The sequence below is a fragment of the Peromyscus eremicus genome, chromosome 15 (genome assembly GCF_949786415.1).
Source record: "Peromyscus eremicus chromosome 15, PerEre_H2_v1, whole genome shotgun sequence".
NCBI classification, from domain to species: domain Eukaryota; kingdom Metazoa; phylum Chordata; class Mammalia; order Rodentia; family Cricetidae; genus Peromyscus; species Peromyscus eremicus.
The window spans coordinates 32,741,557-32,769,246 of record NC_081431.1 but is presented as its reverse complement, the minus strand read 5'-3'; the positions used below and the strand labels follow the sequence as shown (position 1 = coordinate 32,769,246).

General features: G+C 35.8%; 1 protein-coding gene across 3 annotated transcripts in view; it reads right to left on the bottom strand.

Moving 5' to 3' along the window:
* Suco (SUN domain containing ossification factor) overlaps positions 1-26,742 on the bottom strand; it is a 58,933-nt gene extending 32,191 nt beyond the window's left edge. Inside the window, exons 1-9 of one of the 3 annotated variants that reach the window (XR_009383310.1) lie at positions 26,420-26,597; positions 14,086-14,197; positions 12,499-12,609; positions 9,905-10,059; positions 8,392-8,529; positions 7,844-7,994; positions 4,526-4,649; positions 3,631-3,755; positions 3,081-3,148 (exon numbers count right to left, since the gene is read on the bottom strand). Coding sequence is in view for 2 of the 3 variants with exons in the window: in XM_059281006.1 (XP_059136989.1) it covers positions 3,081-3,148; positions 3,631-3,755; positions 4,526-4,649; positions 7,844-7,994; positions 8,392-8,529; positions 9,905-10,059; positions 12,499-12,609; positions 14,086-14,197; positions 26,420-26,481 (1,046 nt within the window). In the remaining variant the exon portion in view is untranslated. Of the gene's footprint in view, positions 1-3,080; positions 3,149-3,630; positions 3,756-4,525; positions 4,650-7,843; positions 7,995-8,391; positions 8,530-9,904; positions 10,060-12,498; positions 12,610-14,085; positions 14,198-26,419 lie in introns of all 3 variants that reach the window. The other 2 variants (XM_059281006.1, XM_059281007.1) reach the window with 2 other exon arrangements.
* Between the last annotated feature and the right edge of the window lie 948 nt (positions 26,743-27,690).

Sequence of the window (27,690 nt, the reverse complement as noted above, 5' to 3'; positions counted from 1 at the left end):
GTATAGAGAAAGAAACTAAAAGCTAATTTCTCCCTTCTCATTTTTTCACACGGAATTTTTCCCTATTTTGAAGATTAAAAACTGTATTAATATATGCTCACTGATATAATTAATGATATCCTAATAACTGTATATCCCCAATAAAAAGTTTCATATTATATAAAATACTAGTAAGCTGGTGACTATACCTTGTCAGGTTTTTTTTGTCAGTCTTTCACTACAACTATTCCTGTTGTATCTCTCATGTTTTCTCAGAGAGAACAATGTATAAATTTAAAAGAATGTTGCATAAAACTATGTTAACAAATCCAATTTCAATATATTCTATTAAGCATCCATAGTCAGGATTTTTTTTTTTTTTTTTGATTTTTTGAGACAGGGTTTCTCTGTGTAATAGCTCTCAAATCTAAAGAATACTTAAAATTCATGATTTAGGCACATTCATGAAAGAGGAAAAGATAAAAGAAGGAATAAATGATGACAAAAGAGATTTTTATGGAGATAAAGGTGGAAGCATAAACATTAGATACTATTTTTAAAAGAAAAGCTCTCTAAGGCAAAAAAAGACAATACTGTAAAAATTTTTACTGTAAAACTTTGAAAATATGAAGGCAAATTTATTTCCACAATATGTAATTTAACAAAAAACTGTTGAGGTTTAAATCTACAGCTCCCACAGTGTAAGATCTTGTTACATACAGGCTAAGCTTTTGAAAGGACACTGGATATAAGGGCTCTAACTTTATCGATAGATTTATCCACTGATGAGCTGAATGAACTATCAGGACATAGGGTCTACTTGAACAAAGTAGGGGTTGTGTTTTACAAGGATATATCTTTTCCCACAGACCTTTCACCTGTCTCTGATTCTTGTCCCTCATGAGGTGAACGGCCTTATCTAACAGACTGACCACAATAATTTGCCAGGCCTCAGGCTCAAAATCCTTGATCCTTGGACTGAAAGTGAAGTGAAAGTAAGTCCTTCCTCCTTCAGCTGTCTTTTTAGGCATTTTGTATTATAGATGAAAAACTGACTTCCACAAAAGCTAATTCAAGAAGAAGCAGAAAACCTAGTCACTTAAAAAAAAGCTTAAAATATTTAGAAATATAAGCTAGACAGAATATAGTATATTCCTATGATCCCAGTGCATAGAAGGAAAAGGCAAGAAGATTTTTGAATATGAAACCAGACTGGGCTAAAAAATAAATTCAGAGCTAGTTTAGGTTACCAACTGAGGCCCTATCAATAAATCGGTTTGTCAGTTGGTATTCACATAATACAGGACACTAATACACAGGCAGCTAACAATACTACTGCTTACCCTGGGAAAATGATTACAAATAATCCAAATATCCACTTAGAGAGGACTCACTAAATCTCAATTAGTAATCAAAAAGAATGAAAAAGTTCTCTAAAAATAAAAAAGGCCCAAATACTTCTAAGCTATAAATATGACATATAATACACTAATTTACATGAAAAGAGATACATGTATTTGCAGTGACACTGAAAATGCAGATTGAACTTTAACAGTGAATGGAAAATGAAAGCTGGAAATTTTTTCTTTTTAAAGAAATTGAAACCACGTGAATTTAATCATTATCATAAACAGTAAACATTTCATTTAAAATTAATAGCTTCCACAAGGGGGATAAGCAGATGAGCCAAACTTTAAAAATTTAATAGTGCATGGGACTAGAGAGATGGCTCAGCAATTTGTAATAAGGCAGATAGTGGTGGTGCACACCTTTAATCCCAGCACTAGGGAGGCAGAAGCAGGCGGATCTCTGAGTTCGAGGCCAGCCTGGTCTACAGACCAAATTCCAGGATAGCTAGGGCTACACAGTGAAACCTGTATCAAGAAACAAAAAATTGTAATAAGTGTATTATTTCCCCTGTATATCTGCTCCCATGTCTATAGTATTCATTAATCAAAGAATTAAAAAGCAGTGAAGCCAAAATAATAGAGTATTTCTTAGATGGTTTTCTCTTCTACATACCTAATTACTACGAGCTGCCAATTTTACCTGTCTAAATGTCTTTCAGATAAATTCCTCTCTTCTGTACTCAAATTGCCAATTATATAGCTCAAGGTCATGACATCAGACCAAGGCTATGACAACAGTCTTCCATCTCATTTCTCTACTTCAACTGCATTTTCTTTTAGGCATTCTTTGAGGACAAGCTTCCTTGAAATGTTAATGAGATAATGTCACTTCTTTAAAATAAATATTAACCTACCTGTCTTTTAAAAAACAAAAAAATTTACAAACTGTTAAACTGGAGAATGCTCAGCAGGGATGTGCTTTTGCCAGGCAAGTTTGAGGACCACTGTTTAGATCCCCAGCACTCAAGTAGAAGCTAGTAAGTGTAATAGCTGCCAGTAATCCCAGAAAATTCGAGGAGAGAGTCAGCTACTTAGACTAATAGAATCAGCAAACTCTGGGTTCAATTGAGAGACCCTGCCTCAATATATAAACTGTAGAATGGTCAAAGAAAACACACTAGGCCTCCATCCACACAGCAAACATGTATGCCCACACACAAGCAAACGGCACTGGTGCGGACACATGCACACTGTCAAATTGAGTACATCCAGCACCAAATGGTCTGACTGCAGTTACACTAATGCTCTGGCCTCATCATCTCACTATTCTAATTTTACCTTTATTTTTGCAACTACTAAACTGCTTAAATATAGTCATCGAGAATAAATATAGTCCTTTTAGAGTACTCTGCCTCCATCATCTACCATTTCCCATGTGTCCTTCAAGATTCAGCCTAAGAATTACCACTTCTAAGACTTTCTCCTTTAGTTATCTCTTTCTAGAAAATTCCTCCAACAGTACTTTTGATCAGGCCTTTCTAGAAAATTCCTCCAACAGTACTTTTGATCAGGCCTGTCACTGTTAGCATTTTTGTTACCTCCTTAAAAGGAAAAGCATTTTGTTCTCAATTCGGAAGTAATAGCAATACTAATCAGTCATAAATACTTATTAAATTATGCAAATATATCAATCTTAACTCAATAAAGATGTACACATATAAAATATACTTTGTAAAATTTTACATTACTTACCAAATTTTAGTGCTGCAAGGATTCAACATATAAAGGTCCATATTTTCTATAAGAATAGCAGATGTGCTCTATTTTGAGACAAAGAAAACATATTAAAGAAAAACAGTTTAAAAATATTTCAATTCTAAAATTTTGTGAGATTTCTGTATTTTAGACTTTTAAAATAAGCTTAAGATGGAATACTTAAGGGGAAAAAATAAATTAACTGACTAAAATTTTCCATTAAGGCTATAGCATTAAATTAGCCTTATATCAACTGTCCTTTTGAAACTTACAATGCCTGTTATTACAAAGGAAAAATAACTTTTTTATGAGCTATTTTAAAAGTTACATTGTGTTATTAAATGATATTTTTAAAGGTGCAATATTATCAACCAATATAACTAAAAACTGACACTATAAAGTATTTAAAAGCATAATCTGGTATTAATTAGTAAAGTTGAAAAATAACTCATATGAAAAGATAGTTAACATCATAACAATGTCTATTTTTAATAAAGTCACTAGTTTCTTATAGTTTCTTTGAAAAGAACATATATACTTTAAGTACCTTGGCTTCTGGATTAGCTGCCAAAATTTTGGCACCACATTCTACTGAGGCATAATTATTTCTATTTTTCTGGACCTTTTTGGTGGCATGTGGACCTCCATTAGAAGATGGATGCAGTGATTGACCTGTAGATAAACCTCATTATAAATATATATATGATGATTATGATTATGAAAATATCCCCCAGTAACACTATGATCTCAAAAGTAACAAGCTACTTTCCAGAAAGGAACAGGTTTTAACTATTAAAAATCTAGCTTTAAAATACATGAGAAATCTCAAGGCACGGTGGCACATGCTTCTAATCCCAGCCATGCAAAAAGGATTGCGATGAATTTGAAGCCAGCTTGTACTTCACAGTTAGCTCAGGGCTGACCAAGGTCACATAGAGACCTTATCTCAAAACTAACAAACTAGAAATTCAAAGTGCTTTAACATATTTGGAATAAACTACAAAAATTCACATTACCTGAGATTTGTCTAAGAACATAAGATGAAAATTTTCCTTGAGAATAAAGCCTTTTTTTTTGGTTTTATTCTTTCTACTTCTAACTCCAACATTAAGAATTCTAAACTCTAAATTAGTATAAAAAAAGTTTAAAACTTTCTGACTAAACTTTCCATGTCCAATTTTTTTTTCCCATAAATTGGGAGTTATAGCATTACTCTTTCTTATTTTACTATCAGTGGATAATCTCTAATAATGGAATTCAATTAAGATTAAAACTGTACACTACCAATAAATGGCAGGTAATCAGCAGCAATGTGGTAAATCTGATGAAGTTTTTAGAAATTTTATTTTATGATTTAAAGAGAAAAAGCAATATTTAAATCACTCCCTCAATAATTGAAACATTAGAAAAAAATGTTAGTAGACTCCCAGTGCTTTCCTTACTTTTTTCTTTTTCTACTTCCATAACTTTCTTCTTCCACTCATCAAACGTTGGTATATCTTCTGGATCTTTGGGACCTGTGACAGGTGTAGGGTCAGTTTCTCCTGGCTTTGTATATTCAGAGCTCTGAAAGAAATGCCAAAAAACCCAAGAAACTTCAATCTTTAAAAAAGATTAATAAATAATGAAGGTAAGCACAAATGTTTCTGTAACACTAAATATTTAAAGTTTAATTTTTTTTTTAACCAAACATTTATTTATTATGTACACAGTATTCTGTTTGCATGCCAGAAGAGGGCATCAGATCTCATAGATGGTTGTGAGCCACCACGTGGGTGCTGGAAATTGAACTCAGGACCTCTGGAAGAGCAGCCAGTACTCTTAACCTCTGAGCCATCTCCCCAGCCTCCCAATAAAGTTAATTTTATAATGAGTACTACTTTAAGATGAAATATTAATTTGCTTAAAAGTTCAAGTTCATATAAAAGAACAAACTTCAAGCACTAAAGAATATACTCCTTCACATGTTAGTGATATAAACACTTTTAAAAATAAAACAAATAGAATGCTGTATCCTAAGCAAATTCTTTACTCACTCAAAAAGAAATCTATCCATCCATCCATCCATCCATCCATCCATGCATCCATATATATAGTATTTGCAGTACAACCACCTTAAAATAAATCTAAGATGTACACATCCACTTATCAAAGGAGTAATTTTAGATGTAGTACAGTTTTTACAAAATCAGTAACAAGTATTACATGCACAAAAATTTTAAAGTAGATTTTAAAATGTTATTTTAAAAGCCCCAAGATTATTATACTTTAAAAGAATAGAAAAAAATGTGTTTATAACTCCTGCTAACAAAAAGACTTTGAAAAAATGGATGAAATACATTTTTAAAAACTTGGTAAACTAGTTATATAAAAATTAAGCCAATAAGCTGCATGAAATAAGCCTCAAGAATGAAATATTTATAATATATTCAACCAACAAATGAATGTATGTAAAGAATGATGGAAAATCAATAAGCAGCAGAAGGAACAGAAGCAATAAATTTAGCAAAAAGAAAATACAATCATAAAAATAATCATGAAAAGCTAAGAAAATCAGAGACACAAAAAAATACCAATCGGAGGTTAAAGTGTGACAATCTACTGAATCATGGGGAATCTATCAGATTGCTGAGGGAATCTTAAAATTAGTATTAGCAAGATGTACATACCCACTAATTCATACTTATGTGCAATGTCAGAAAAATGTACGCATGGTTTTTTTTTTTAATGTGTGTAATTGCATAGTGCAGTACTACTTCTAATATAAGGAAATCAGAAACTTGAATATTCCTCAAATGAATAATTATAACAAAATAATCAAGCAGTAACAAGAGACAAATCTCAAAGTCAACATTGAGTAAAACTCTAAATAAAGACAAGAATGTCAGTACATACTGTTTCAAAGTCCTGAAATGAAAACTTTTAAAATCACTAAATGCATGATAGCATGGTCTGAAGAGAAGCTGTAACCAAGAAAGAGCACACTATCTTCCTTTTTTTTTTAAAAGCAGATTCATTTACTTACCTATTCATTTCATGGCTTAACCATTTGTGTATTACAAAAAAAAAAACTTATGTGCTTATGAACAAAGTCTGTTGAGAGAATTAACTCTGGTAAATAAGTAATTATAAAAATTCACTTGGCTGAGATGGTGAAGCCCCCCTAGACAAACAAAATCAAAAATAACATGTACACATTTTTTTGAGTTCCAGGTAACAAAGTTCCTCTCACCAATTAAGAGATCTAAACAAAACCATAAAATCAATTTCTAATGCACTGTCTACAAATGGAGCCACTTTCTAAAACACTGTGTGTATAATTGTGTCAGTGTCCTGCAAACCTTTTAAATAACAGCAAAGAACTGCTTTCATTGGAAATCAAAGTGGCTTACACAAACTTAACTGGGCAGAATCATTCTGAATTGGATGCTCACATGTTATCTCTGACAGTCTTTCTGGGATACTAATTTGTTCAGACGGTGATTATACATTTAATTAAGATTTTTTTCATCCTTCTGCCTATTAGTACATGCTACAGTCTAAGGTCTTGGGTACTATAGTTGGCTACTAGTTGAGAACAAGTAAATTTAGGACAGAGCTGGCTGCCAAGCTTCAATTCATATTTGATACTGAAAGAGTCCAAAGAAGCCATGTTTAATGTTTGTCTTTTTTACCTATGGGTGTAATATTTGACAAATGAACCTTAACACTCGATATGGTTCCACCGAGAAAATTAAAAGGAGCTCTTTTAAGGTACTGGACTACAGAAAACTGAACTGTGTTTCTAAGAAGCACCACAGACAGACACATCTAATCCTATAAATGGTATAAAGCTCTGAAATATAGGTTAGGAAGTTGAAGTAAAAATTCACTAAAAAGAATAGAACATCCCAAACTAAAAGGAATAAATAAATGTGTGGTTGGCACTTTAAATTACTCTTTCATTCAACCTATTTTGCTTTCAAGTTGATGAAAAGATCTTCATCTCTTTCACTTAGTTTTTTCTTGCCAGAGGGGAACCTAAGTTGCTGGGTAACAGTTCCTCAGGAACTTTTTTACTTGGCTCTTCTCTGCAGTTAAAGTGGATTTCAGAAAGACAACTGCTTCACTGTGCTGAAGTCCCTCTTTATTGTAAGAATAATGTTTCAAGACAGAAGTTTAGCATCTAGTTGCAACTTGCATATAAGTAACAAAAACAAAAATATGCCCTTAAACTATTCTAGCTGAGAAGCATGTATTTGTCCTTACTGAATTAAATGATATTCTTTAATTTAATGGTTGTGTCATCTATTATAGCTCTAAAACATTGCTTAAGTGAGGGCTTTACTTTTTTATTTTTATTTTTTTGGTTTTTGAAGACAGGGTTTCTCTGTGGTGCCTGTCCTGGAACTCACTCTGTAGACCAGGCTGGCCTCGAACTCACAGAGATCCGCGTGGCTCTGCCTCCCAAGTGCTGGGATTAAAGAGTGCGCCACCCCACCAGGCAAGGACTTTACTTATATGACCCCAAACAGTCGATGGTGGGCAGAAAGTCGTGTAATTATATATAAAACCCGAGAGAATCTATACCAGAACACCTATATATGTAAATACTAGTCAGAACATCATAAAGTAACTACTTGCTATATATAGAAGCAGAGTTCTTATCAGTTTTATGCATATCTCTAATTTCATAACAAATATGGTTAGCAACTTTTTTCATGATTCCAGTACTAAAGTGCATTACATAATGGTAGGAGACAGCTAAAGTTATACCTCACCTCATTTTTTAAAGTATCTGAAGCATTCAACGCAGACTTTGGATCATCACCATCTTGTTCACTCACTGAAACTTTTGATTCAAATTCTGATTTTGTTACTTTTTCTTTGCCATGTGAAGACGACACATTCTCTATATGCTGGCCAACAAGGCTATTTAAAAGCAAAAGATATATTTAACATAGTTTTAGCTAGATAACAAGTTTTATACAATCATTATGATTATCATATACAAAGAAAACCTAAACAGAAGCACAAAGCTGAAATTCCAGTCATAAAAACAGAATGAAGTTTGCACCAAAAACACCTTTTTAAAACAATCACACTGCAGTTATTACAGAATCCTATCACAATCAGATGTGGTGGTGCAAGCCTGGAGTCCCAGCATCTGGAAGGCTGAGCCAGGAGGATCCTGTGTTTGAGGCCTGCCTGGGTTACACACTAAGTTCCAGGATATCCTGGGTGGTCTACATAGCAAGATGCAGTCATGATAAAAAACCAAAATGATAACAACAAAAGAATCACACTAAAAACAACTGCTCACACCCACCTTTCAGGCGGACTAACAAAAGCAGGTTGTTCAACTGGAGCGCCTGCATCAGGAGCCTCAGCAGCATCACAATCAGCTTCAGACTGCTCAGGTTCACCTGGCTTGGCTACAGATAAAGTACCAGATGTTTCTATTTCACTAAAAGAGGAAAGAAAAAAAATGATAATCCAGTAATTTAATCAACTGAATCTAAGTTTAAAATGGTAATAGTGGCACTGAAACATAACCTAAGCTTCCAAAAGAAGAATGCTTCGCAGATCTATGGAATGTTTTCAAAAATTATTTTTAAATAGGGCACAATGACACATGCTTTTAATCCCAATACCTAGGAGGCCAAAACAGGAGGACTGAGAAGTCAGGGCCAGCCTGAACTATTTCTCTTAAATCATATACAACCAACTATTGACTGATCTATGAGTGTACCCAGGTCTAAAACAGTACTGAATTTTAAAACACATTAAATCAGTATTTGGTCTGATAAAAATAAGATCTTAAGTTATTTTTCTAAGTGTATCTTCTCTAATATTCGATTTTTGTTCATATTGAATCTACTAATACTGTTGCATACAGCAAAACTACCAATTATCTCAGGCCACTTCGCAGAAGTCTTACTGCACTTTTACCATTTTACTTTAAAAAATGTGACAATATTTTTCCCTGCCTTACTTCTAATTCACAATTAAATAATTTTTAAAAAATGGGAGAATTAAGAACATATTGTTCAGATAAATATTGTTCTGGTATTAAATTGTTTCTGAAATAGTATTTAGTCTTTTCTCCACATGCTTTCTGTTCCCTTTTCCTTAACTAAGCAACATTCATTCCCAAATGATACCATCTTTGTACACAACTTCATCAGTCCAGCCCCTTATATTCTTGAGGAATACAGACATTTAAAACCTGACTTACTACAGTATAAGGGTTTTTTAAAGTGGCAATAAATAACATTTATTAAGTATTCTTTTACATACCTACTATTATCAATTATTATGATAAAGTAAATACATGATGTAATATTAAGAGAGGGGTGTTTGGCTTTGCTTTCTGCACTACAGATGAAGGAACTCAGAAGCACAAACCCACTTGCTAAACTAAGGATAACTTAAGCTTAACTATTCCAAATATTATTAAGTTAGGAAAAGATAGCTGGACACACAAAAACATAACTATTACTGGAATGCTAGTAATACTTAACGGAAATAAACTGACACTTGATTTTTTTTTTAAATAACTACACAGATTATTAAAAAATGCATAATTTCTCCTAAGTAGAACCTGTGCTATATAGAAATTCATGGCCAGGTCATAATCAATTTTATTTTCTCAGCTAAGTAAATAAGCTTACTATTAAGATTACATTCAATACACACAAATAAGACACAGATACTATAAATTGTATCTGCTATCTAGTCCAAATATCAAACGAGTTTATCAAGGTGTCTTATTAAGGAATATTTCTGATTTGTTGTTTTTCCTTCTCTCCTAACCCAACTTCCCCTTCATAATGACTTACTCAAGCTTTGAGACTGGAGTCGTTTCTGAGGTAGATGAGCTGGAACTATTTTCAGTGTTTTCACTGCCCACAACTACACTGGAAGAATCTTCATGTAAATCAACTGTAGGGAGTGCTTCAACCACAGGGAGACTTAACTTTGTCCTTTCCACGTCCTGTTTTTTTAAGATTATATTAAATGTAAAGGTTAATAAACCACTTTTTTGACGGACAAAAGTTTATAGAAAGCTGAAAAATGACTGTATAATGTTCACAATCTAAGAATATTTAGTCTAATGGTAAAGTGCTTAATATACATGACACCTAGAATCCTGGGTTTAATTCTCCAGCACTAAAAAAAGAAAATCACTTAAAAGAAATACTTTTAAAAAAAGATTTATTTATTATGTATACAGTGTTCTACCTAAATGCCAGAAGAGGGCATTAGATCAAATTATAGATGGTTGTGAGCCACCATGTGGTTGCTGGGAATTGAACTCAGGACCTCTGGAAGAGCAGTCAGTGCACTTAACCTCTGAGCCATCTCTCCAGCCCTAAAAGAATACTTTTTACTTACACACACACACACACACACACACAAGAACATTCATTCTACCCTAAGAAATTTATTTCATTTATTATTTATTACTATTCTAATATGTGACCTGTGTATTTTTCATACATCTGCAGACACAGCTTAGCTTGCCCATTCTCCTTTCTTCCTAGTTTGTATCAGGTCCTACAAGTAATCCTACTTCTATTTAATTAATGAATACAAAAACTAAGGAATCCTATGTAAATATATAAAATGTTATGATATAGTACTTTTATCCGTAAAGAATTTATGGAAAAATGTTTATCAATAAATAACAATATAAGATATGTGCAAGTATTACAATGCAATAAAAAATTTTCTTTCAGTCTTGAATGTTCTAGGTCATTCACCCCTCCCAAATAGAAATCGATTATCAGCACTCCCACACCCAGCTATAACAGGATTAGCCAGCCCCTGTCCTTTCTGCTTCCACTATTCTCTATTCAGTCCTTTTTTTTTGGTTTTTCGAGACAGGGTTTCTCTGTGTAGTTTTGGTGCCTATTCTGGATCTCGCTCTATAGACCAGGCTGGCCTCGAACTCACAGAGATCCACCTGGCTCTGCCTCCCAAGTGCTGGGATTAAAGGCATGTGCACCACCGCCTGGCTTCTCTATTCAGTCTTATCACATCTATAATAGCTCAATTGTTATTATGCCTCCCTCTTATTTTCAATTCTAATATAAATGTATTAAATAAGGAAAACGTTCTTTTGACTAATTTTCCCAGCATCTAAAGTTTAACAAAGAATATCAAGTGAGAAGAATTCACATCAAGTTCAAGGAAAGAGAAAAACTATGAACTATTATGGACTAGATGAGGTAGGCCTTGCAAAATAGCTGAGCTGGTATGGAAGCAAAAAGAAGACAGAAGACAGTGCAGCAGGATACAATGCGTGTGATCATTTGGAGAATTAGTAGCAGTGAAATTTTCACAAATAACACTGGTTTGTTCTTTAAGGTAGGAAGTCTTTAGGAAGGACATTATCAAAAACTATATTATTCCAGCATATATTCAAACTTTTCAAAAGTAATTATTTTACATTTTTTTAACCTAAGTCCTTATGCCCTGTCCCTTTAGTACAGTTCCTCAGGTTGTGGTGACCCCCAACCATAACATTATGTTCATGGCTATTTCACAACTGCAGTTTTGCTACGGTTATGGATTTTAATATAAATATCTGATGTAGGATATCTGATGTGACCCCTGTGGAGATCATGACCCACAGGTTGAGAACTGCTGTTCTAGCTGCTTCAACATACTCAAGGCAATAGACAGCATTCTTTTAGTCTATGAATAAATCTTTGGCTAATATTTTCCAAAAGCTAGTAAGATGAAACGCCCTCATACTAAGATGAACATATTTTTTAATCTATAAGATGTTTTGTTTTTTCCTTAATCTTTCTATCTCCAAATCAAATATCCCTAGTTCTTTCAACTACTGTTGCATTAAATGGTTTCCAGATGTATCAGCATTCTACTGGGTTTACAGTATATTTATTCAGGGTTTTAATATCTTCCATTAATTCTGGTGCATAAAATAGAAAACAATACTCAGAATGAAAAAAAGGGGTAAAATATTTTATTTTAATCTATTCTTTTAATTTTATATCCTATATAAATTTAAATATTGATACCAAAAATGATCTGTGTTCTACATACAATTACTGCTGTAAAATAAAGCAGAAAAAAAAATAAAGTCAGAAAAAAATTATGGTACCTAGAAATCAGAAAATATATATTTATAATGAGTCAAACAATAGAATTTAGGAAGAAATAAGTATTTGCATTCACATTTTACTTCTAAGAAAACAGTCATACTTATTATTAAATCTATAATTTTACATTTTCTCAAAATCAGTACTACTATTTCAAAGTAACTAATTTTACATTCTGCTATATGGTACTTTAGAGTGAAGAAAATATAACATCACATAACATGTTGCCCAAACAAATGCATCCAATCCTATGCAAAAAGACTATAAAGTTATATTATTAAAAGCAAGAGCAATATAGAGCTTACTTGTACATCCACAGCATAGTCATCTTTTAATTTATTTTCTTCTGGAGGAATAGGTAAATATGAATCCAATTTTCCTGATAGCTCAGCATTACTAGGTTCCTCTTTTTCATTCTACATTGTGACAAAAAAAAAGACTAGTAAAATTATTTTATTTAAAAAAAATAAATCAGTCACCAAAAACTATCTCCTCCTTTGCTGCAAAACCAGTCTTTGTGAATTTAAGAACCTCATTTGATTATTTAATAAAATCCTATATGAAGCATTATGTATCAGACACAAAGTAAAACTTCCATAATTACATGGAATATACATATCTCATCTCTCTTTTGACATGCTCATTAAAATTTTCTATAACTGTACCTTTAAATATGTTTCCTAGAATACACAGTTCATAAAAGCAAAGCTCATGTTTGCCTTTTTTAAACCTGAGTTTACCTAGCACATACAAAATATCAAAATGTTCACTGAAAAAATTTTTCCCCACTTAATATTTGCTTAATTCATTTTTATAACATTTTAAATTTAGATATCTCATCAAGTAAGAAGTTAGAGACAAGTACTATTGACTGTGGGTAAAAGCTAAAATATTATGTTTTGTTTTAAAGAAACATTTAGACAAATTTTCAAAAGTTTATATCATTCATCCCAGAAATAAATTCTATACAACTCAAAAAATTAAATAATCCAATCCAAATATCATATCTCAAACCTCTAAATATGTAAATAAAAATGTCATAGTACCTATATGTTTAACATGTGTATATATGTATATACATGCAGACACAGCTGAGGAACAACACAAAAGTCCATGAAGGGAAAAATACATCCTCATGTATCTATTTAATATAATGAAAATGTAGCCATTCTGAAGAAATGATCAACATAGAAAGATCATGTGGGTATATCCTTGGAGAAGGAAGGAAATCACTTTGTGGAACATTGTTGTTATCTTAACAGAAATAAAAACATTAATTTGTATTACTCTTTAAATGTATATCTATACCCACAGGAAAACATTTGAGCATTCACAACAATCAGTAAACTATGATTCCTTAGAGGATACAAAGATGATTGTTTTATAGTCAGCCTAAGTTACTTCTATAATTCAAAATACATAAACTTGGAGGCAAAAGACAAATACAAATCAATATTTACCTTTATCATTTGAAATAGTAAAATTATGATTTCAAAACTATTAGGTGTTTTAAATCTATTCAATGTACTTAATTATATCTAAGGAACTACAAAGCCTCCAACTGCAAATTCTCATGCAATACTTATTGCTGATAGTTTTTAATTTATAAGAGTATATTTCTTTGTAGCAATAAAAGACCAATTCTTATTGAATACACAACATTCTTATTCCCTACTGTAGAACATAGTATGCTACCAAAATCTGAAATACAAGCAACAAAAATTAATATACAAATATCTGAGCTATTGTAATGTCAAAATTACCTCAGTAGCTCCTCATAATATAATAAAACAGAAGTCTCCACCAAATTTGTACCCAGTATTTCTCAAGTTACTTTCATTCTAAATTAAGATAGCCTTAGAAAGCAAGACTGTCAATTCCATTTAAGGTACCTTTTTCTGGAACTGTGTGTCTTCACTTCCTAATGCACAACTGTCATCTTGAGAATAATAGGCTGTTGAAGCTGAAGAACTCTCTTTACAGCATACATGCCAACTGGGAAGCCTGTGGACACCCGCCACCAGCAACAAGGAACAACGGAGAAGGGAAATTATTAAAACATAATACTTTTTATGGGCTACAAGCAGAGGCAATAAAAACAAGTTCTTATCCTATCTAATATGCTCAAGAACACAACTTTAGAGTATGAATATCTTAGAAGGAAAAAAGTTAATTGATTCTATTGTTATCACTGCCAAGTAATATATAAATTCTAGAGAGTACAATAAAAACAACTTCACAAAAGCAGCATGTGATAATTATCACAGAAGGTACAGAAAGTTGTCAAAGTTAGCCTCCTGAGAAAGTGTCCAGATGTGAAAGACATGTACAAATATTTAAAGGTAATTCTAAAACCCGCCTCAATTAAAGCATGGAAGTAAAGCTTGTAAACTATTTTTACATAAAGGACATTGATAGACAGAAGTAATAGAAACTGTATAAGCACAAATACTACAGTTTGACAGTATTATGAAATAGAAGCAAAAAAAACTCTCCACAAATATAACAAAGGAGGAATAGAACACCTTATGATTGTTTAGCTCAAAACAAGCAATAAAAATAAATACACAAATATCTCTGAGCTATCTTAATGTCAAAATTATCTCAGGAGTTCCTCCTAAAAATAAAACAGAAATCTCTACCAAATTTGTAGTCTACTATTTCTCAAGTTACTTTCATTCTATAAGACAGTTTAGAAAGCAGACTGTCAAAACTGGTTTAAATATAAATCTATTTCATTTGTAATTTATACCTAGGATCATGACCATTCCCACTAAAAGGCATCTGGATAAACCTACCTAGCTATAAAGATTCTTCAAATGAATAATACACACACACACACACACACACACACACACACACACACACACACATAGTATAGGGAACATATATGCCATATAACCCAAAAAGTTAGCATATCTTTTTTAAAAATATAAAAATAATCTATGTAGTTCTGAAACAAGATCAGCATCACTAATCTACTGTCAATAGTATCAATGCTATGAGGATTAAAAAAAAAAAAGGAAGTATCCCACAACAGGACAATGTGCACAGAGTGAGATGTTGAAATACTCAGCAATACATGAGATGTCTCCATCAAATCCCTTCCCTCAGAGCTAATGGAACCCTTCAGCAGAGAAGATAGAAGGATTGATTGTAAGAGCCAGAAGGGATGAAAGACACCAAGGAAACAAGGCCTTCTAAACACCGGAAAGACTGCCGCACATTTGAACCCCGAGACTGTGGCAGCAAGCACAGGGCCTCCACAGGTCTAAGTCAGATGGGATCCCAGCACTGAGAAGGAAGTGAACACAAGCCAACACAAGTCCCCATCCCTAACCCAGAAGCTATCTCCAATTAATAACCACTCCCAAAGGAAAAATTAGTTTTCTCCAACAGAATCTCACTGGGTATACAAAGCACTCTTAAGGAGAGGCCCCATGCCCATCAGCAGGTAGCCAACACAAATGAACTCAATGGCATTTTTGGAGGTTCCTTGTCTCAGGAACATTAATGGGACATTACCTTTTGTTTTGTTTTGTTTTGTTTTCCTTACAGGTCTTCTGTGTATATATTAATGTCTGGTATCTGGTATTGTGTTTTGCTGGGATTGCTCTGTGTCTGTATATGTGTCTGAATGTGCTTCTTGTGCTTTCTCCGAGAATTGCCTACCTCTGCCTCCTGAGTCCTGGGATTAAAGGAGTACACCACCACCATCCTGTCTTTTTTCTTATGTTTGTTTCATTTTATTCTGGTTTGCTTGTTTTTACTTTATTTTACTATTATTTTTTGGAAGTCTGTCTGTATTCTAATGAAAAAGAGAAAGAAGTGAACTTGAGTGAGTGGGAAGTTGGGAGAGAGTAAAGGGAAGAGAAAACCTTAATCAGAAATACTACATGAAAAAAAAAATCTATTTTCAATTACGAAAAAGGTAGCAAAGTGGAAAAGTAAACAGTAAAATGATTATGAGTTACAAATAATGAGTTTATCTGTATACAGGTGAGTTCACATAATGTAAAATACAAAGGAATTAACTATTACAAGTAAGGTATAAAATATACATTCCTAGTTTTTGTTAGCAATAAATAAAAGATACAAACTTAACATTAAAATTATTAAATCAAACTATTTGAGAATGCCAACATTAGACAACTGCTTTACTTGGAAAAAAATGTCATTTTAACACGACTCAAAGTATTGACATATAAGGAAGATTTGAAAACCACATCCAGAAACTACAAGGGCCAGGCGGTGGTGGCGCACGCCTTTAATCCCAGCACTTGGGAGGCAGAGGCAGGCGGATCTTTGTGAGTTCGAGGCCAGCCTGGTCTACAGAGCGAGATCCAGGAAAGGCGCAAAGCTATACAGAGAAACCCTATCTCGAAAAACAAAAACAAAAAACAAAACAGAAACTACAAGGATGTAGTTTTGAAAAAAATAAAAGTAGGCTAGTAAAGGCAGTTCTAATGCATACAGGGACTGATTAGACCTATATGAAGCTACAATTACAGCAATATTATACTGAGATAAGAGGGCCAAAGGGACTCCATCTTCTATGTCTAAAAAGAGAAGCTTCAGGATGACAGCTAGAAACAAGGAACATAGGGCAACCAGTCTAGACAGAAGGTTATCAGAAGTTCATGGGCCTGATAGAAGGTAAAATTTATGACCTAATTGATCCATCTTTGAAAGTCTGAAATATACACTATAACTAGAAAAATTTGTAATTAAAGAAAAAATAAGCAAATTCAATAAAAACAAGTCAGTATTTCTGGGAAAACGATAGAGAAAAAAATTATTAGATTGTACAACATGAAGCGACTGAGAGTAGCATTTATATAGCCATAACCATATAAGAACTAAATACCTGAACCAAACTACAATGTGACTGTATTTGCAGCATGTAAAGGAATCTAATCATTTACAATATGTAGAAAAGTAGTTGACATTTACACTAAAGAAATTATATCAGCAGGAAAGATTGCTTCTGACACCAAATTCACATCTTATTCTTGATACAGAAATACAGTGTTGGCCATTCATTTAGGGCAGTATGGTTCAAATTAACCGTGAAAAAATACCGGTTGTATTCTTTAACATCACTACTTAAGTTTTTTTCTTTAAAACTACAAAATTCTGTAACGTATTACAAGACTTGTGAGAAATGAGAAATAATACGGAAGCCACTCTGGTTAAACACTGGTGATAAAACAGCAAACTGTCATTTGGCCTCCAGAGTCTTTGCTTAAAAGGTACACTTTTTTCTTTCAAATACTTGGCTTTAAAGAATATATATAATATTATATATATTTTTACTCTTAACCTTATAGTTTGGGGCTCTTAAAAAACTGCTTTGCTTCTGCTTGGTCTCTTAGTAGGTAAGAGCACAATGTATCCCTTCTCCTTTCAGTCTAGCTGAGAAAACTCTATTCTATTGCTGGCTGATAATCAAACCTCTCAATTTAGTAGTTCAGATCATTACTAGTCGTCACTCACATATGACTGCTCTTGGATTTTCTCAGCCACTATACTCCACATATCAAATTCTATTCAACGACTGATGACTAAAGATTGGCCTATAATTTCAATGATCCATCATAAAGAAGCACTGAGAGGGGTTGGGGATTTAGCTCAGTGGTAGAGCGCTTGCCTAGCAAGCGCAAGGCCCTGGGTTCGGTCCTCAGCTCTGGGGGAAAAAAAGAAGCACTGAGCAAGGTAGGCCATGTTTTATATCTTATTCTACCATTACTAATTTTGCCAATAAAATCTGTCCTTTAAGCTACTGGTATTAATAATATTCTGATCCGCCCCTTGAAATCTCACCGCCCTGTGTCCTGATGTAAAAATCTCATTCTAAGGAAAAACTCCTCCCCTTCCTCTCTCTCTCTTCCACTTTTCCTCCCATGAGGTGCGCTCTCTCTCCTCCCTCTCTCTCTCTCTCTCTCCTTCCTCTTCCTCCTCCTCCTCTCTTTCTGTCTCTCTCTTTACTATCTTTCTCTTCATCTCTCTATTATAATAAACTCTCCACATGGATGCAGTATCTGGGTTGTGAATTAACGGCCTATGCCACCATGTTTCCCTGCACATGGGATGCCCTCGCCTCCACCCCTGCAATAATTCATAACAACTGGAAATAACCATACACTAATTATAGTTAAAATGATATATTTTAAGAAATTGTATAAAATGTATTTATCCTATAAAACTCAAACCACAGTGCATTTTCTATAGTAATTTTCAGTTCAAAATACAAAGAGTTCCCAAATAAATTAGTGCCAGGCTAACACTATAGTCTGGGTAAAACAGAAATCTACAAAGAGAACAATAAAAAGTTAAGCTTCAAAAGTAGGTTCAGGACTAAGCCTTCAAATTTTCATCCTAGGCAAACAGGAGCATTTAAAAGAATTTCATTAAGGGACTGACAAAAATCCGAAGTATGGGGCTAAAGAGATGGCTCAGTGGTTAAGAGTATATACTACTCTTGAATACCAAAGTTCAGTTCCCAATACTCAAATTGTGTAGCTTACAACAGCCTCTAACTCAAAGGAATCCCAGGTCCTTTTATGGCCTCCATACACAACTGCATTCACATGCACATACCTACACAGAGACATGCAAACATATACAACATTTGATAAACCCTTTTTAAAAATTAAAATAGAAAGCATAAGGCTACTGTATCCATTAACTTTTTATTATAAGTATTCTTTTTCCTCCAGGCTACCAAACAAATATGCAAGAATGCATGCCTGCCACCTCCCAAACATCTTCTATTTCAACTCCCAAAAGTTTATCAACACTTCCCTCTTAAAAACAAGATATTTCTGTTTTCAACTTCTTCAACCTTATCAGACCCTAATTGTCGACAAAGTGATCTTAAATGTCCTTCCATCTTTGTTTCCAGTTTCCTCCTTCCCATCCTTTTACTGGGTCTCATGTAACTAAGACTGTTCTCTATGGAGCAAAGGCTGGCCTTGAATTCCTAATCCTCCCTCCCGCCAAATGTTAGGATTACAGGAAGGCATAACAGGCCTTCAAGGCTGTCTTTCTTGGTCATCTTTCTTGACTCTTTTTTTTTTTTTTTTTTTTTTTTTTTGGTTTTTCGAGACAGGGTTTCTCTGTGTAGCTTTGGGCCTTTCCTGGAACTCACTCTGTAGCCCAGGCTGGCCTTGAACTTCACAACCTATTACATAACCAGATCATTTACTTCCATAAAATTTATGCTTAATGTACTTAACTTTCTTCATTTCTAAAACCACATTCTTGCTGTGGCAAACTCAATTACTCTGCTTTGATGTATTTGTCCCTATAAGTCTCTCTTCTGACACATCTAACACAACGATGTCAAAAAACAAAAAAAAAACAAAAAAAAACTTCTCAAAACAATTTTCCTTGCTGGATATTTATCATCTAGCTCTTTGGCTTTACTTATAAAATTCACCATAATCTCACAAATGTATCTGCTACTTTTCCTTAAGCTTACGTGTATTACCACTTCTATCCACTCATTATCAATTTACCCACACTCTTTCCCTTGACAATTAATTAAATGCCATCTGCTCACTTTGGGCAGTGAAATGCATACAGACAGATAGAGCCATCATTCATATTAGCAGCATCAGAGCATCTTATTTCAGCTCATGAAGCACCTGTTCACACAGGAGAGTTTATGACTGGCATATACCTAGCAACTCCAGCCCTATTTTTTATATTTAATAACTATGAAACTTAGGTTTCTGAATGATTCATTAGTATTCTAGTCATAGTTCTAGAATGTTGGCTGTATAAAAATAGGTGAGTTTATCTAATCCAGTAACACTAAATTGAATACAAAAACAAAAATACCCATAAATATAGTCTGTTCAATGTAGGAATCCTAAGAAAGTGTACTTTTTTGTTTGCTTTGTCTTTGTTTTTTTGAGACAGTGTTTCTCTGTGTAACAGCTCTGGCTGTTCTAGAACTTGCTCTGTAGACCAGGGTGGCCTTGAACTCACAGAGATCCGCCTGGCTCTGCCTCCAGAGTGCTGGGATTAAAGGCGTGCACCACCAATGCCCACCTAGAAAGTGTATTTTTTAAACAAGTTTAACATTGTTAAATCCTCTCTTGCTTCATCAGATCAAAAAGAAATCTGACTATAAAGAAAGAGGTAAAGACACTAGCCCAAGGACATCAACTGGCATAGAGGCAAAAAAAAAATAAACATAGGAAGGAAAAAAAGAACATAGGCTCACGACTCAAAGCTGAGTTCTGGATCCATCCCATGTTAGTTGCGAGAAAACTTGGCCAAGTTGCTTAATGTCTTCATCTTTAAATGAAGATGTCTATACTAAAAGGCTGTACATTTCACAAGAGTTGTAATGATCATAAAATGATTATCAGGCCTTCTCTACTACTCTAATACAGGTATCGATCTGTATTATGACAAGCAACTTGAACACAGGGCTCAAGTCCCACACTTACACTGTTTCCCTTTATGTCTCAAATATATTGTAGGTAACAAAGTATTATTTTAAATAAATTTGTGAAAAAAATTGTAGAATATTCTAAATTCTAATATATAGCCTTTCCTGTTTTACTCAATAAGCTACCAAAGTCACCAGAGTAAATGAAGCACAACATACATACTACCACTTAATACAAGATACAAAATGAGCTCTGTACCTAAGAACCATGGTAACACTATAAAACATCGACAAATAAAGCTAGCTGTCACTTTTACTTGTATGTAAAATACAAAATCCCTTTAACTAGTAATTCACTATAAAAATAAAGTTATGGGCCTGGGGTGTAGAATATGGTAGAGCACTTGTCTCGCACTTGGGAAGCCCCAAGGTTTTATACCCAACACACAAAAATGGAAGACAGGCCCTTCAAAAGCAAACAAAACCAAAAAAAAAAAAAAAAAAAAAAAAACAAAACAAAACAAAAAAAAAAACTGACTCCATTTATCAAACAAGTATATCCCAAAGGATTATATTTTTATACTGCAAATACTCAAAAGCAATTTCCCATTCCCCTGTGACAGGTAGAATTTTACTTTGCAAAAACACTTCATAATATCGTCTTGAAAACAAAATAGGTAATAGAAGTAAAATTGTGTTTTCTGCTCTATGTGTTATATAGCTGGCACTAAAATCTGCAATGTGTAAATCACTGTTTCAAGTAGGGTGTTTTATGTATTTCCATATCTAGATAAACTATGAAAAATGAGCATATAATGTTCACAGCTGAGGATGACTAGAGAGGGAAAAAAGCAAAGACTTCTCTAAGCTTATTCCTTTTCATTAGAAGTGCAAGAATGTTAATTATATGTAATTTATTTCTCTGCTCAGATTGAGAGAGGTGAAAGAATAATTTACTAGTCATGAACAACAAAATTATGAAATGATAATGTTCAAAGATAAGTAAATATCTTTGTTTTTTTTAATTGTCTGCCAAGCCTATTTTTACTTACATTCTAAAACATCTTCAAATGTCTAATAACCTTAAAGGGCAACATGAGCCACATCTCCAGCTCCTAAAAATAATTCAAAGAACATTATAAAGAATCACTGGCCTTTCTGTGTTTGGACACAGATGCTGTACTACCTTTCCCAGATCTATCACCATTAAAGCAGCCTAGTTTACCCAGTTCATATGAAGGATCTGCACTGTTGATAATGACCCCACACTCCTTATACAAAGGACTTAGCCCTCTTTATAATGACCCCACACTCGTTTCAAACACCAGATGCTACCCTCTGACTATACATATCAGCAAACCTGATTTTTTCCAGTGTTTTTATATTAAGTTTATTTATTTTGAATATCATTTTATTCAGGAAATAGACTCAAAGTCTTTTTTAAAGTCCCCACAGAAGCAGAAAACAAGCAAAAAAATTTCCAGGTAAAAGAATAGGAATTTTCAATTTTTCTATGATTAAAAAAAGAAAACAGCTTACATATAGTTTATGTTTCTTGTTTTTCTGCTCATATATTAACAAAAATAAGAAGCTGGAAAAATTATCAGAGGAAAAAACAAAATTAAGAATACAGAAACAGAATCATAACCCAAGGGGAAAAAATGGGAAAAAAAAAAAACCTCTTCCATCCATGAAAACTAGACTGACATATGTCTCTGGTCAAAAAAGGTCATCATCTTGATTTACTCCCAATGCTCCCCTACTTTATCCCCATTTATGGACTACCACCTCCAAAATCTGTCAGCAAATCAAATCTAATTAAAATATCAATATGGCCTTCATTTGCTCATCCTCTGTCTGGTTATAATCAGAGTTCACCTGCACAATAATCAAATCTCTTTAAACCCTAACAAACATTCCTTTTCAACTCTTCTCCATCCCTACTAAGCACTCTAGATAACCCACAAAATGTTCTCTCTGCTCATAATTCAAGTCTCCCACCTTCAATTATCCACCCTGGAAATCATTAACAGGTGAAAACTGATATCCACAGAAATAACTGACCCAAAGGCATGATTCATTGATAACAGAATGACAGGAAGAATACCCTAAAATACAAATTCTCATTTGATGCTTCTTATGTCTTTTGTAAGTACCTTTATTGTATTTGTCAAACACGTCAAGAGTTGTTTAAATGGCAAGCTCTTGTCACTAGTCTAAATATTAGCTCTTCCAAGATCATCCTTTGAGGCACAGAGAGGAGAGATCTGTTACTATTTAAAAATAAGCCTTTACTAAGATTGATGTATGGATTTATTGATCTTAAGGGCTAGCTGGACACACATCAAAAACTGTAGAACTATAGCCAGAAATCCAAAGGAAGAGTGGAAGTTCACAAGCAGTGGGATTTATCTCAAGCATACCATGATTCACTGCAGTTTACAGGTGTCCAGCTAAGAAGACTGAGGGATTATCTTGTTTTAACTAAATAAACCCTTACAACATGTATTTTTTTCTCAAAAAAACAGCCAAGAAACATAGTATTACAAGCATAAGCCAGTAAGAAAACAGCAAGACTAATCAGTATAAACCATTCTTCATCTACATTTGATATAAAATAATCTAGTCAATCATACAGCTCTCAGTGAAAATTACAACTTTAATGAAAACAAACGGTAATATTAGCAAAATGTTTTTTATCCTTCTTAAATACCTACCTTATGTAACTATATATATACACTAAAATACTGATGTCATATGGGCACATGTATATAACTTACAAATAATTAGACACATTTTAAAGGCACATGCATTAAGTTTTACTAATTAGAGGACACACTCAGAATATCTACTCAAATGCATGGATCACATCTCCCACTTCATTGTGATGATCAACTTCCCTGTGCCAATGATTGACAGTTCTGCATCTCCAGTATCTGAAAATCATACTTTATATTGTAAGAGACTTTGAAGACCTCAACAAATTAAGAGTTCTGAGACATGGCAAGTCTCCTAGATTGACCAAGGATACAGCCAATATAATATGTCCTTATAGGAGAAAGAGGAGGCAGGAAGATGATTCATAAGCAGATGTTGAGGGCCAAAGAAAGAGGTTGAAGTGATGTGAGACAGAAGACAGAATCCAAGCAATCCCTAGAAACTGAAAAAGCCAAAGAAATGAAGTCTCCTGCTCTCCCCACCCCCCAATACCCACCCCCAACCTGGGCCTCCAGAATGAACCAGCCATGCCTCAGTAACTACTCTGACGTAGTGAGATTGATTTTGGACTCCTGCACACACACCCTAGAACTATAAAATAACTATGTGTAAGCCACTGAATTTCTGGTAATTTGTTACAGCGGCAGTAGGAACTGACAAGGGGGCTTCTTAGTCACTATAGTTTCAGTACTAAAAACAAGATGGGCTGCTCACTGTTAAGAGTCACGCTGGGCAGTGATAGCGCACGCATGCCTTTAATCCCAGCACTCGGGAGGCAGAGCCAGGTGGATCTCCGTGAGTTCGAGGCCAGCCTGGTCTATAGAGCGAGATCCAGGACAGGCACCAAAACTACACAGAGAAACCCTGTCTCAAAAAATCAAGAGTCACAATGTTTACTACATAGTAAGCATAAGAAAAACATCTTTGAATGCTTTTATAATGAAATACATAGAATGCTCTTACTGTTTTACGAAGAGTGGCCTATGTGTTATCTCATTTACTTGTAGTAACTTTGATATGAATGGATCAATTGTATCATACTGAGACTCCAATGACTAAAGTTCAAAGGAGTTATGTAACATGCTCAAGCAGACGTATCTAGTAAGTGATGGTACCATATCTGTCTAATAACACAGGCCTTATTTAACCTATAGTGAAAAACCACTGTAATGAGGAGCCTGTATTATAAGCTGCTTAGGTTCAAATCTAAACTTCAGAATGTAGTAGCTAGTTAACCTTAACCATGTTACTCAGTTACAAGCTGTAAAATACAAAAAAGTTAGTAATATCTACCTAAGAGGGCCGTGCTGACAAAGATGCTAAAATGTACACATGCCACATGCTTGGCACAGCTAACAATAAATACTGGCTACCACTGCTGTTCTGTAGCTATGCTACAATTACACCTAGAATACATTGTACTACTTAACCAAGAATTGTGATTAATAGTGTGCAAAAGAAAAAAAATAGCAACCAGAATGAATGCCATGGATAGAATTAGTTTTGCTTTTCTGTTAAGGTAAATCTATAGTACTCTAGACAATTAAAACAAAAACAGAAAGGCTTTGTCACAATCTATCAAATTATGACTGTGTAAGATCAAACTAAAATGCAGTAATATGCAGGGCAGCGGTGGCACCCAGCACTTGTGTGGCAGAGCCAGGAGGATCTCTGTGAGTTCAAGGCCAGCCTGATCTACAGAGTGAGATCCAAGACAGGCACCAAAGCTACACAGAGAAACCCTGTCTCGAAAAACAAAAAAATAAAGTAAAATGCAGTAATAGTAGTAGGGTAAGGGAGAGGGTAAACCCCAGAAACTGATTATAATATGAACATACGACACTCATCTACAAAACAGAAGTGGGTAATAAAATTTGGAGACAATTTCTGAATGAGAGGAGAAAAAAAATGGCCAGTATGAGAAGCTCACCAACTTTAAGAAATTGCTGTCTAATTCTATGCCGTTTTCAGATACCTGTTTCTGTTAAGGAGTATTTAAATGGTTCAGAATGACAAACAGAAGACCAAACATTTTGTTCTCCAATATAATATAGTCCTTCCAGTCATATTTTCTCAGATAGACAAGTGTTTTCTTTTCATCCTCATTAATATATTATTCTATATGAGCAACAACTCTACAACGTCAGAGCCCCTGGATTCCATTCACACCCATCAAAACGGAACTATTGTTAAGTGCTTTGAAGAAAGACGCTAAATAAGAAAATCTGTCTAGATTTTAATATAAAAAAAATCATTCTGACAGAAAAGCCATCGTTTGGTCACCAAATGTCATGACTCTGAAGGAATCCTCCCGGGAATTCCTTCAGAAATAATGGCTTTTCCAAGTACACCTTTAGCAATCCTTTGGCTGACAAGCTATTTCTGCTCCTCGAAAACCAGAGATGTGCTTAAAACGAACTTGAACTCCATAAAGTTTCAGAGACAAAGAACGGAACAGGTCGCAAATGAGTTTACTCTCCCAGTACCAAAGGACGTGACCGAAACCTACCTACGGTAGCTACTACGGCTGTGATCCCTTCTCCATCAAGCTAACCGGAAAAGGACTTCATAAGGCAGGTCCCCGCGAGACCCGTGTCTCAAGAACAGCAGCCCCCAAAGGACCCCTGGTCAGGACCTGTGCAAGAACTGACCCGAAGGACGACTGTTTATACATGACTCTTACCCTCCTGACGACTCACGTTTTCAAAATCACAGGTCCGGAACACATCACACCTGCCTCGCCCATGCCCTTCCCTCTTAATGAAAGCAAGTGACCGACAGTAAAACCGAGTTACTCACTCACCAGCTTTCTGAACACTACCCCAACTGCCCCATCGGCAGCGCGGGAGTCCCTGCGTCCAAAGGCACCAAGGGATGCCCTCTACTCCCTTCTCTCTCTCGGTTGGACTCCGTAAATTCCAAAGCACAACCCGATAATCTCAAGAGGAAGAGCTGGGTGGCCACTGTGTCCCCTGCTTGGGGGGAGGGGGGCAGGAGCACCCGCAAACCCCCCAAAGCCACGAGGACTTGGGGGGTGTGACCCGACCTGCTCCCTCTCCCCTACCACGTCCACGCCAAGTCCCGCGAGGTCGTCCCCTACTCACCAGACGAGAGAGCAGAGAGAGAGGCAGGAGACCAGGGCCAAGGCCCGCCGGTACTTCTTCATCTTCTCCTCCTTCTTCCCCCGGCCAGGAGGCGGCACATCCTCCCCGCAGCAGCCACTGCCGAGGCCAAGATGGAGGAGCCGGAGCAGGAGCGCGAGGATGGGACCGAGAGTCCGAAGGGCTGGGGCGCTAGGGGAGCGGCTCCGCAGCGGCTCGCCTCCCGGCCGGCCTCCCCGAGAGGCCCACGGCAGCGCGGACAGGGACGCTTCACAGGGGCGCTCCGGGGACTGCCGCCGCCGCCGCCGCTGGGTCCGCCCGCTCGCCCGCGCCCGCCTCCTCCGGCCGTCGCCGCCACAGCCTCCCCATCCCCGCCCCGCCCGCTCGAGCCCTCGCTCCGTGCTGCCAGCGACCAACGGCCGCCGCGTACTCGCCACTCAACAGCCAATCGCCGGCCGGGCCCCGACACCTCACACTCCGCTGAGCTGGAAGGAGACGCGTCACCCACGTCCCTCTCCGCTCGCACTCCAGACCGGCCGCAGCGCGGGCCACGCCCCCTCCGCTGACAAAGCTCCCAGACGGCTCCACCGCCTCCCTGCCTACGCAGGCCCCGCCCACTTGCTGGCGTCCGAACAGGAAGTCCTGTGACCCTCGGCCTTCCGCCTTTGAATGGCCCGCCCCTCTTGCTGCGCGCGCCGCCTCCGCGCGCGGCCACCTGGGGGTTGTAGTCCTCCTACCCGAACCCCGCTTTTCTTTCTCCTTAGAAACGGCGGGTTTGATTCTAGAATTTTATAGGATCACTTCTCACCTCCAGACTAACTAGTTTTGTCATTGTTACCTCGAGTTTTCTTCCTTTGAACACAGTCACAGAATGGCCTAGAATGACGGGGGACGGTCAGAATAAAGCCTTACTAACGTAATTGAAAAATCGATTCACCCGAGGCAGTGGGGCTGGCTTATTGAGGTAGATGCTGATTGGAAAGTAGAAAGAGGCGTGTCAAGGTTTCCTCTCATAGGATTGGCTGGGGCTGAGAGACTGAGCTTTTCTTCCACCTAAGTGAGAATTCCTCCCTGCCCGCCAGATTCCTGAGATAATAGAGTTAGACTCAATTTTTGTTGTCTTTATTTGGGGCTTTGGGTTCACTGCTGCGAGACAGGACACTGCTGACGCTCCGCGTCCTAGGGTACCCCGAAAGCAGAGAAAGAGACCTTCTCCACATACTTGCTGTGGACCAGGCAAAAAAAACTCAGTGTTTGAAAGCATCTCTTCAAGT